Consider the following 12,864-nt stretch of genomic DNA (forward strand, 5'->3'; position numbering starts at 1 on the left):
CCAGTGTTTGTACTGTTTTTGTTCGTTTTTCCTGTTTTTTGTTTAACAAACACGATCAGTTTCACCAGGGATGAACTGCTGAACATTCGGCAGAACACACCACATGATATTTTTCCAGATTTCTATTATACAGACGTTTTACTGAACATTGTTATCGGAGGAGCAGCGGCGCTGATCAAGCGCTTCAAGACGCGCAGACGGGGAAAGCGAGCGGGAGCGCTCGTCAGACTCAGGAAGCGCGGATTTCGAACGCCGTTGCCTAGCATCCATCTCGCAAATCTCCGCTCTCTACCCAACAAAACGGACGAACTCCTTCTGCTCTCTCGGACAAATAAGGATTTCTCTCACTCTGCTGCTCTGTGTTTCACGGAAACCTGGCTGAATGACGCCATACCGGACAGCGCACTCCATCTGCCGGGCTTTCAGCTGTTTAGAGCGGATCGCGACGCAGAATCAACGGGGAAATCGCGCGGCGGCGGGACATGCTTTTACATCAATGAACGGTGGTGTACAGATGTAACTGTATTAAAGAAGATGTGCTGTCCTGATCTAGAAACGCAGTTTATCAACTGCAAGCCGTTCTATTCGCCGCGGGAGTTTCACTCGTTCATTCTGGTTAGTGTTTACATCCCTCCTCAAGCGCAAGTAAGTCTGGCTTTACAGAAACTCGCTGATCAGATCACAGACACAGAACAACAACACCCGGACTCTGTTTTAATCATTCTTGGGGACTTTGATAAAGCCAATCTCTCCCATGAACTGCCAAAATACAGACAGCATGTTACCTGTCCCACCAGAGACAGTAATATACTGGATCACTGTTACACCACAATAAAGGATGCATATCACTCTGTTCCACGAGCAGCTTTGGGACGTTCTGATCACTGTCTGGTTCATCTTATACCGACCTACAAGCAGAAACTTAAATCTGCTAAACCTGTAGTAAAGACTGTGAAGAGATGGACCAGCGAAACAGAGCAGGATTTACAATCTTGTTTTGACATCACAGACTGGAGCGCTTTTGAAGCTGCTACCACCAATCTGGACGAACTCACAGAGACCGTAACATCCTATATTAGTTTCTGTGAGGATATATGCATTCCTACCAGGACTTATTTAACATTCAACAATGATAAGCCATGGTTTACAGTAAAACTCAGACACCTTCGTCAGGCCAAAGAGGATGCCTACAGAAATGGGGACAGGGTCTTGTACAATCAGGCCAGGAACACACTGAACAAAGAGATTAGAGCGGCTAAAAAGACCTACGCTAAAAAGTTGGAAGACCAGTTTACTTCCAACGACTCTACTTCAGTTTGGAGAGGACTGAGAGCCATCACAAACTACAAGACACCATCCCCTTGCACTGAGGCTAATCAACGACTTGCTAACGACCTGAATGAGTTTTATAGTAGATTTGAAACCCCCAACACCCACTCTGACCATCTCCCTGCACAACCATTAACACCTCCTGCAATCCCCCTCTCCATACCTCCTGCAATTCAAATCTGTGAAGATGATGTGCGCCAGGTCTTCAAGAAAAACAAAAGAAGAAAAGCACCAGGCCCAGATGGCGTTACACCAGCCTGTCTGAAAACCTGTGCTGACCAGCTGGCCCCCATCTTTTCACAGATCTTCAACAGATCTCTGGAGTTGTGTGAAGTGCCTTCCTGCTTCAAACGCTCAACCATAATCCCCATTCCAAAGAAACCCAAGATAACAGGACTTAACGACTACAGACCTGTGGCTCTAACGTCTGTCGTCATGAAGTCGTTTGAAAAACTGGTTCTGGCTTATCTGAAGGACATCACTGGACCCTTACTAGACCCCCTGCAGTTTGCGTACCGAGCAAACAGGTCCGTGGATGATGCAATCAACATGGCATTGCACTTCATCCTGCAACATCTGGACAAAACAGGGACTTATGTGAGGATCCTGTTTGTGGACTTTAGTTCGGCTTTCAACACCATCATCCCAACAACCCTCCAGACCAAACTGACCCAGCTCTCTGTTCCTAGCTCTATCTGTCAGTGGATCACCAGCTTTCTGACAGATAGGCAACAGTTAGTGAGACTGGGGAAATTCATGTCAAACAGCTGCTCCACCAACACTGGTGCCCCTCAGGGATGTGTTCTCTCCCCTCTGCTCTTCTCCCTGTACACCAACGACTGCACCTCTAAAGACCCCTCTGTCAAGCTCCTGAAGTTTGCAGACGACACTACAGTCATCGGCCTCATCCAGGACGGTGACGAGTCTGCTTACAGACAGGAGGTTGAGCAGCTGGCTGTCTGGTGCAGTCTTAACAACCTGGAGCTGAACACGCTCAAAACAGTGGAGATGACTGTGGACTTTAGGAGAAACCCCCCTGCACTTTCCCCACTCACCATCATGAACAGCACTGTGACTGCAGTGGAGTCATTCAGATTCCTGGGAACCACCATCTCTCAGGACCTGAAGTGGGACAATCACATTGGCTCCATTGTGAAAAAAGCCCAACAAAGGTTGTACTTCCTTCGCCAGCTGAGGAAGTTTAACCTGCCACAGGAGCTGCTGAAACAGTTCTACTCAGCCGTCATTGAGTCAGTCCTGTGTACTTCAATTACTGTCTGGTTTGGTTCAGCTACAAAATCAGATATCAGAAGACTACAGAGAACTGTTCGGACTGCTGAAAGGATTATTGGTGCTCCCCTGCCCACCCTCCAAGAACTGTACACATCCAGAGTGAGGAAAAGGACTCAGAAAATCACTCTGGATCCCTCACATCCAAGTCACCCCATCTTTGAACTTTTGCCATCTGGCCGGCGCCTCAGAGCCGCAAATACAAGAACAGCAAGGCACAAGAATAGTTTCTTCCCCCAGGCAATCTACCTCATGAACAGTTAAATGTTTCCCACTTAAACTTATGCAAAAATGTGCAATATCCTTATATTTATTTGTTACCCCTCCATCCTAGAACATTCCTGCATCTCACTCAATCCTATTCCATTATCATTTATAGCACAATTGTTTATACACTTATTTATTTGCCAATTTGTAAATCTCCTGTAAAATTTTTTTTTTTTTTTTTTTTTTTTTTTTTGTCTGTGTGTTGTTGTCTCTGTTTACTGGAAGCTTATGTCACTAAAACAAATTCCTTGTATGCGCAAGCATACTTGGCAATAAAGCTCTTTCTGATTCTGATTCTGATTATATTAGCCAGACGTGGCCTCTTCTGGCTGATGGCAATGTGGGAATTAGACAAAAGGGCTCACATATTAATTGTAGTGTCCATTTTTCCCCATGTCTTTGTCTTCTCATACATTCAACTCTATCACAGGAATTGAACAAGGGCAGTGACTGACATTATATTGGTTTGTGTGTCACGTTGGAGTAAAGATAATATATTTAAGGCTTTAAATTTTAATCCTGAGAGGCACAAAAGACATTGTCGAAAGATAAACCTTTTCTCAGTTAATAATGAAGTCAACTGATAACTTTCTGCTAACTGCTACTAAGCCCTGATAATTACCACCAGGAATATTTACGTGTGTGGTGCATAGCAGTGACTTAAATGTTCAGGTGAACATATACCAGTATTGGTTTATGAGATAAATCCCTGCTGTTTATGTAATTAGAAAATGATTGTGTGCTGACAGCTAAGACAGATTCATCTGGGCACATGATGTGTTATGACGGGTCTTTCTGTACAGTGTCTGATAACTGTCATGATCCCGGTTCTTTCTCTTTTCTATCTCTGTCTCCATCTGCTGGTTCTTTCCTTTTTCTTTGCTCTCACTTATCTCTACTCTCATCATCTTCAGCTGTTCCTCGTTCTCTTCCGCTCACCTGCTCTCTATCTCCTATCATTAGGCTCTCTATTTCTAGTCTTTCTAGGCTTTGTCTTATTTCTATTAAAAGAGGATTAACCTGCCATTCGCCTCCTGGGTTCTCTCTCTCTCTGTTCCGTGACAGAATAATCCAACCACCATGAATCCGGCGAATGATCATCCTATCCAGGCCACGGTGGAGATCCAGGGAGTCATGCTGGGCAAGCACGAGGAGGAACTTTCCGCTGCTCGTCAAGCCGTCGATACCCTAGCAACCCAGATGGTCGACCTTACCAGTTCCATCTTTTCCGCATGGACTCTGCCTGCAAGGCTGCGGACGCTGCTGAGCCCCGTGTGAACAATCCCCCCTGCTATGCGGGTGAGCAGACAGAATGTATGTCTTTTCTAACCCAATGGGAGGTTGTTTTCTCACTTCAGCCTTGCCTATGCCCAGGAACGCACTCGTATCGCCTACATCATCGCTCTGCTCAAGGGAAGGGCTCGTGAGTGGGGAACGGCTGTTTGGAATGCCGATGGGAGACTGTGTTAGTCAGTACACCCGTTTTAAGGAGGAGATGTTACGGGTTTTTGACCGATCCGTTCATGGTCCCGAGGCCTCACGCTTGCTGTCCACCCTCCGCCAGGGAAGGTGTTCGGTCGCGGATTTTTCTGTGGAGTTCCGTACTCTCTCCACCACCTGTGGATGGAATGAGCCCGCGCTCGTGGCGCGTTTCATGGAGGGTCTGAATGCTGAGATCAAGGATGAGGTTCTGGCCCGCGAGACTCCTTCACGCCTCGACCCCCTCAACGACTTGGCGCTGCGCGTTGAGAAGCGTTTCGAGCTGCGACGACGCGCTCGCAACATGGAGCCCACACTCCTCCTACCTCCTTAGACCAGTTCTTCCTCCGCTTCGATGGCAGCCCCGGAGCCCATGCAGCTTGGCGGGATCCGCATCTCGGCTGCCGAGCGCCAGTGCCGCATCGTCAATCGGCTCTGCCTTTACTGTGGCTCTGAGAATCACTTTGTTTCCGGCTGTCAGTTAAAAGCCAAAGCTCACCAGTAGAGAGAGGGTTACTGGTGAGCGCATCCTCTCTGGACCCTCCGTCACGCCCACGCACTACCATTCCAGTACACCTTCGCTGGTCCAACTCCTCCACCTCCTGTCAAGCCCTCTTAGACTCCGGTTCTGAGGGGAATTTTGTGGACGAAGCATGGGCTCTTGAGCACCGTATTCCTCTCGTCGATCTTCAAGATCCCTCCACTGTATTTGCCTTCGATGGTCGGGTTCTCGCCAGGGTTCGCCGTGCTACTGCCCCCTTGAGCCTCACCGTTTCCGGCAATCACCGTGAGACTATTTCTTTTTTTTTGGGTTTTTCACTCCCCTAATACCCCCGTTGTTTTGGGCCATCCTTGGCTCTTTGAGCATAATCCCCAAATTAACTGGCCTACGGGCTCCATCCTTTCATGGAATCTTTCTTGTCATGTTAAGTGTTTGATGTCTGCTGTCCCTCCCATGTCTTCTGTTTCTGTTTTTCAGGAGGAGCCGGGTGATTTGTCAGGAGTCCCTGAGGAGTACTTCAATTTGCGAGCAGTTTTCAGTCATTTAGGATGCTACAAAACGACGGATATCACGTTCTCGAGTGGGCCACCAGAATCTCTGCGAAACAGAGGCGATAGTACAGTACCTCTAACACCTGGATGCGCAAACAGTTTAGAGGAGTGACCCCACTGGAGAACTGCGCGACGCGCGGAAGAGGGTTTGAACAGTAATCCCCTGGGGCAGAGACGAGGTGTGATAGAATGGGCAAGGGTGCGCTTAACAATTTGTTCAATACCCCAGACAGCCACACCCACCACCAATCCTTGAGGCAGAATCCTCTCATCAGTGGGTTCGGATTCGGGAGAGGCGAACTGGCGAGAGAGCCAAGGTCAGCAACAGACCTCCCGCGGGTCTCCTCAGACCTTTACCTGTTCCGTCGCGTCCTTGATCTCAGATTGCACTCGATTTTATTACAGGGCTTCCTCCTTCAGGAGGAAATACTGTAATTCTCACTGTTATCGATCACTTATCTAAGGCGGCCCGTTTTGTCCCACTTTCTAAACTCCCCTCCGCGAGAGAGACCGCCCAGATTGTCGTCGAGCATATTTTTAAGATTCACGGTCTTCCCAAGAATGTCGTGTCCGATAGAGGCCCACAATTCTCCTCCCTTTTCTGGAAGGAGTTTTGTCGCCTCATCGGAGCTTCTGCCAGTCTCTCCTCGGGTTATCACCCCCAGACCAATGGACAAGCTGAGCGCGCTAACCAGACCATTGTACGCATTTTACGCAGTCTCGCTTTCCGCAACCCCGCTTCGTGGTCTGAGCAACTCCCGTGGGCAGAATACGCTCATAATTCCGCCCCCTCTTCTGCCACCGGGCTGTCGCCTTTTCAATGCTGTCTGGGGTACCAACCTCCCCTCTTCCCCTCCTCCAACCCCGAGTCTAACGTCCCATCTGTCCAGACATTTGTCCAACGTTGCAGACGGACTTGGAGAGCGGTTAGATCCGCCCTGTGTAAGACTTGCTCTATCACTCGCCGGGCTGCTGACAAGCGCCGTGTCAAGAGCCCTCGTTATGTTCGTGGTCAAAGGGTGTGATTATCGACTCAGAATCTGCCACTCCAGTTCTCATCTCGTCCAAGTTTATTGGACCGTACCGCATTGTTAGGGTCCTCAGTCCTGTCTCGGTAAGACTTAGGTTGCCGTCTAATCTCTGTCGCGTCCATCCTGTGTTTCATGTTTCTTGTCTTAAACCTGTAGTCCGCCCTCCTCCCCGTCCTGTCTCCTCTCCCATTCGCATCGAGGGTTCCCCTGTCTATCGAATCCGTAGACTCCTTGATGTTCGTCCCCGAGGGCGTGGTCGGCAGTTTCTCGTTGACTGGGAGGGGTATGGCCCTGAGGAGAGGAGCTGGATCCCTGCCCGGGACATCCTGGACCGCTCGCTCATTGACGACTTTTACCGCTCCCGCCAGTCCTCCTCCTTGGGTGCGCCAGGGGGCGCACGTTGAGGAGGGGGTACTGTCATGATCCCAGTTCTTTCTCTTTTCTATCTCTGTCTCCACCTGCTGGTTCTTTCCTTTTTTTTGCGCTCACTTATCTCTACTCTCATCATCTTCAGCATGCTAGCGTTTTTAACCCTTTGTTATGAAATCACATTGTTCCGATTCCGAAGTTGAGCAGAACGAAAGAATGTCAGAACGGCACGTCAAGTTTCAGCAACAAACAACCAAGCAAAAACTTAATACATAAGTCATATGACTCAATACATTTTCAAGTGCTCGGTCAGAGAAACGTTTACGCGCTGTTGGCTATTTCTTTTTGGTGTTTGTGAGGGTACTAAAATGTCATTTTTCAAATGTCATTCAAATTAGATGCTACACTCAGGGACAATGCCAAGAAATGATTGTTTAATGACTTCTGCAGTTCACTGTGATTCACAGATTCACCTCAGCTAAACCCTAAACTTAATATCAGCTGTCTTGCTTGTCTTCTCATTCCTAGTTGAAGCATAACAGCTCAGAGGAATAGTCATATAATATTAACCATATTCTGTAGTGTGTCTAGAAACAATAGAAAAATGGAAAGAGAGTGGACAGGTTGTCTCTCCCATCAGTCTGAGTGAATGATGGCTGTCATTTAAAGTTATCTAATACCAGGGAGTTGTTCAATCAGACTGGTTGCTGGCAATGATGTGTATAGATGTTAGAAAATGCCCTTACATAGCGCCATTTGCCATCTTACACTTGTGCTGAGAGATGCTCTTGACAGGAAGCTTTGAAATAATTTTCTGACTTGGACAAGAATGATGAGAACAGAGGTCGTGGTGGTTGCCCTTATATGCTGTAAGCGGAAACTGTAATGCTATTATTTTAAACCTTGACAACACACATTTAAATGATCTTCCTCGCTTTTAAATGATCTTCCAAATCGGGGCTAATGCTTCAAATCAAGAACTCCAAACACTTCAAAAATGTACACTTTTGACACCGTGCTTGACTTCCAGTTAGATTGACCTTTCAGTCAGTCAACGGATTTATAGTCCAGTGCCTATGAAAAAAAACCTTTTAAAACCTTTTTAATAATTAATTAATGAAACTCATGATAACATGCATCTGTATTTCCTCTGTCATTCGAAGGAGTCTCCTTTATGTTTAGCATAATTTCTCTGTCCTTCTGTATGTTATTTTGCTATTTACGTTACAGGTCCTCCCTCCAAAGCTCAAAGATGGGTGTTTTAGTGTCATTGCCAGCAGGCTGCAGTTTAGTCATCACAGTAGTGAGTTTATCTGTATGTGTGTGTGTGTGTGTGTGTGTGTGTGAGAGTGAATGTGTCTGCTGAGAATTGTTGATGGGTGTCTTATCGCATCTGTTGATTATTCCCGCTGATCGCAGATGTGTTGCAATGAGTGCAAATGAGACATCCTTCTCCTATAATGTTCCTCCTGGTAGCACTGACTTTCAGTTGTCAAGTCTGTACACCCACACACACATTTACCTGCCTATCTAAATGTGGACATACAGTACTGTACCATAGTGTAGTCTTCTGTTGTTTTTATGTAATGCTAATTATAACTGTATCATTTTCCCAAATGAGGATTTCACCCCTTGCAACTACAAAATTAAACAATTCAAAAACAGAAATGCCTTCAGTTTCTTCAAATTATATTAGAAATAGATTCAAACCGATTTTGCATGAAATGCAAATACATTTTTGTTTGAATTATCCCTTTAAAACATTATTTGGGAAACGTCGGGATACATTTTGGGATTGTTTGCTGAAGTGGCTGGAAATATTACTTTCTCTCCAAATCATAAAACTTTCAAATCATTAAGATGCTGTCGATGCATTATTTAATGCAGTAATACAGAATTAACATCTGTTCATGAAGCAGATGATGCAAACAGACTGATCTGGCATTTATAGATGTGGATCCTTCTGAAGATATCTTTTGTGAGAGCCACTTACAGACCTGTAAACCAAAGACTGTAAACAATTTGGCAATCTGATCACATTCTGCATTCGTGTTAGGAAGCATAACTGTGCCTATTTGAAATGTAAATGTAACTCTCGTAGTGAATTTTGCTAAAGCCCTGTGCTGTGTGTGTGTAAATGTGTGAATTTATTTGTTATTATAGCTTAATGATGTCCCTTTAAAGCCATGTCACATCCAGCTCTAGGATTAGGGGTGGTTTAATTTAAATACACAGTTCCTTATAATACCGTTCAATATTAAACACACTTTACATTCCCCTCAGTTTAAAACCCTGTGTTCAATCACAGAAGATGGATATTTGCATATTTAAACACTTTATGAATTATTCATAACTTGTTAGAGGTCATCAAAACAAACTAATAATGACATGGGCCTTCTGATTATGAAATAAAGCACACAAACACTGTGTAATCATCATCATAGTAAAATAGGTGCCTGGTTTGAAAGGGGGCGTGGCTAAACATGCCAAGGGGAAAGGGACATCTAATTAGATTGGACAGGCAATTGACATCATAGGTTGTAATGAATGCAGTTTCTGTGGTGATGCAGAGAAGATTATCTTTATTACTGTCAAAATTTTCTGATTTTTCATAAAAAGTCTAATAAAAATTAGGGAGAAATAGAGATGTGAATTATAATATAATTTAAGTTTTAAAAAATTATATATAGAAATAGAAATAAATATAGAAATAAATTCTATAGAGTTATGATACTATAGCAATAAATAATAATTGTAAATATCAATTTAGCTTAACTCTTTAAACATTTTTAAATGAAAATGTGTTTGTGAGTGTGTACTGTATGTATGTGTGTATTTATATAAATGTAAAAAAGTTTTTAATTGTACATTTTGAGTTTACTTTTATTTATTTTTTTATTTTATTTTGTATTTAAGTTTTTAATATTTAAAAAATGTATGTATTGCACATGGCAACTAAATTAACCTGATAACCCACATGAAGAGGAATGACTAAATAAAAATATAATGAATATATATACATATATATTTTTTGTGATCGTGCACTGATGTGTGCTAAATTGCAATCCTGCATCTGTAATTAGAGGGGTTTATAGCTTCTTGCATGAAACCCACGTCAGCAAAGGAGTACCTTGCTTTAGTCATACATCTGTAAACTTTGGCCCTTCCTTAGCAAACTAGCCAAACATTCATAAGTGGGAGGGTCTTAACAAAGCTTACAAATGTCAATCTCATACCCACTTAATGCTGAATACTTAACTCTCTCTCATATTATTAACATGAATAAAAGGGAGCAGAGTGATTGAGAAGCCATTGAAGTCATTGATGTTCCAGTGTGTGGTTTACGGAGTGTTTTGTGTGTGTAGCGAGCAGGTGATTGGTCAGTGCCTCATACGTACATGAGGACGTCCCTTACCTTATAAGGGTCTCTTCAGCCTCTCCCAGGGCCTGATAAGGAAATGCATGCAACGCTTATCTCCATCGTTACAGTATTAAAGGGTAGAGAATCAAAGGGATCTCCAAACCTCAGTGAAGGCCTAGTGTTTGTCTTCATCAGCGTGGTTGTGATGAGTAATCATTTACTTTATTAACATATACTGTGATTAACTTTTTTGTTTTTAAATCTGTTCATTGATCAGGTCATAATAATCTATGTTATAATGATGTCTATGTAATCTAAACTTTGAATAGTTACCCTAAATTTATATGGATGCATTGGCTTTTCACTTTACAACTGAATCCAAATTTGGATGAATGACGTATTAATTTGATTTTGCAATAAGTAATTAGTTGGACATGCTGTCTGGCATGTACAGTTCTTTTCAGCAGCTGGTTTGATTAAGAAGTGTCAAAATATTCCACAAAATAATCTAATTACATCTCATGGACAGAGACAATCTGGTCTCTACCAAACATGCATTGCATTTCGCAAAGAGTAAACTTGGCCTTCATTAAACAGGGGCAGGTGTCTAAATCAATTGCTAGCGACACACTCTTAAACAGCAGTGGCAAGACTGACGGTTGAGCCATTGTGACCTCTACTGTCTGACCCTCTTTATCTTACATCAGGCACACCAAAGCAAACACTCAGCTAGATAGCTGGCAACCCTTTATAATGATCAGTTTTCAGATTAAAAGTCTAGTTAAAAATCTTATTGCAGTTGCACAAGTAGTTTTCTGTAGTGGTGGATTCATGTTTATTTCAAACTGTCTTAAAGGAGAAATACCTCAGTTATATCCTGCAAACTAACATTTGCATATCATATTTATAGTTATAGCTTTTGTGTAACAATTTAAAGTAACAAAGCCACACTGAGATAGATTCAGACAAGAGTATGTTTATAAATACATTTTGTACACATAGCCTAATATTTTTGTTATCTTGAACCGATTTCCTGTTTAATGTTGCTTAAATCAATACACATTTATTTGTATAGTTTTTCACAATGCAAATCGTTTCAGAGCAGCTTTACAGACAATGCATGTCTCAGAGGTAAAATAATATGCTGTTTAATATTTTTACAGCAGCAGGATCCATTGTGACACATTACCCCATACAGTGTCACACCATTTAAGTGTCACAAATTAACGTTTTCAGTTAGCCTATTCTTTTTGCACTAATACATTTTGATCAGTGAATTTCCATGACTTTTACATTCATTCAGATTACCAGGTAAGAATTTAAAATGATGCTTATATATATATATATATATATATATATATATATATATATATATATATATTCAACCCAATTAAATATTTTAGCGCTGAATATAACTAGAAACATATATTGTCTCACCATTTTCTTTAGCCAAAAATTAGAGATATGTGCTTGTGGAGAAAGTAACCTTAAAAAAATAATCATAATCTGAAAAACATATTTCCCCTATCAAATCTATTTTACAGCGTGCAGGCTAACCTAAAGAACTGATGCATATTATGACTGTATTAGCTGATGCGCTTTCCGTCCTGCATCCCTGCGGCTCCAGGTGCAGAGTCCCGCCCCTCATTTCTGCAATGTGACGCTAGACTCACTCAGCGCTCCACAGTCTTGCCTGGTCACCGGGAAAAAGCGTTTTCCACTCTGGAGTGCGCATGCGCGGCGCTGCAGCGGTGTTTCCGCGTTGAGTGGCGTGCAGAAGGGATAGAGGGAGTGAGAGAGAGTGGGAGTGAGAGGAATCAGAGGATAGAGGGAATTTGAGACGCAGCGGGACGCCGAGTCAGAATAAACGGACACCCCACAAACGCTAATAAAAAGCAAAAAAAAAAAAAAAAAAAAGTCAACGTTCCCAACCCAAGCCTTTAGCCATGGAGGACACGGTGAAAAACACTTAAAATGTGAGGTTTAAAGAGACGTCCTGCAGAAACGAGCGAGAGCGGCTTTCCCTCTCATCATCCACGGCTGATCTCGCCTCGGTGCTCCCGTCCCCCTCCGTCTCTCGCACCGGGGGGAAAATGAAGAAGTTTAATATTCGTAAGGTGCTGGACGGCTTGACGGCCGTTTCGTCCCCTTCTCCATCCCCGCAGCTCGGGGCCAAGGAGAACGAGCTCATCCCGGAGACGCTCCAGTCTGAACACTTCCAGCTCTGCAAGGTGGGGAAGCTTTCAAGTCAATGTGTAAACATCACCTGATGTGTGTGTGTATTTTCTTTAATAAACCTCGCGCAAGTGCCACTCAGTGCATGCTATGATTTCACTTTATTTACATATTTACTAGAATATCTATAGATAAACTAGAATATAGTTAACGCGCGTCTTTTCTTTTAGATGTGATGCATCACATAATGTTGTAATAAAAAACAAATTTGAATCTGTATGGAAGCGTTATGATGTCATATGTTTTATTGAAAATAACAGTGTCCTCCGGAATGCGTTTTTACATTAAATCGCTGGTACATTAGCCTGGACACACACTGTTCTATCGTACTCTGCACCCTCAAACCAAGACTAAATGATTTTTTTTTCACAAGCTGTGCGTGGAAAGAGCTGACTGTGTTTGGAAAATGCGCACAAATGCGTAAAATATTCATGCGTGACACTGAGATTA

The 12,864-nt window shown here is 43.3% G+C and overlaps 1 protein-coding gene across 3 annotated transcripts in view; it reads left to right on the plus strand.

Annotated features, from left to right (window-relative positions):
* The first annotated feature begins 11,867 nt into the window (after nucleotides 1-11,867).
* stxbp5a (syntaxin binding protein 5a (tomosyn)) overlaps nucleotides 11,868-12,864 on the plus strand; it is a 70,511-nt gene continuing 69,514 nt past the window's right edge. For 2 of the 3 annotated variants that reach the window (XM_059512622.1, XM_059512623.1), the window contains exon 1: nucleotides 11,868-12,410. In XM_059512622.1, the coding sequence (XP_059368605.1) occupies nucleotides 12,273-12,410 (138 nt within the window). In that variant the 5' untranslated portion in view covers nucleotides 11,868-12,272. The remainder of the gene's footprint in view (nucleotides 12,411-12,864) is intronic. The other variant, XM_059512624.1, reaches the window with a different exon arrangement.

This window comes from Carassius carassius, chromosome 27 (genome assembly GCF_963082965.1).
Source record: "Carassius carassius chromosome 27, fCarCar2.1, whole genome shotgun sequence".
Classification (NCBI taxonomy): domain Eukaryota; kingdom Metazoa; phylum Chordata; class Actinopteri; order Cypriniformes; family Cyprinidae; genus Carassius; species Carassius carassius.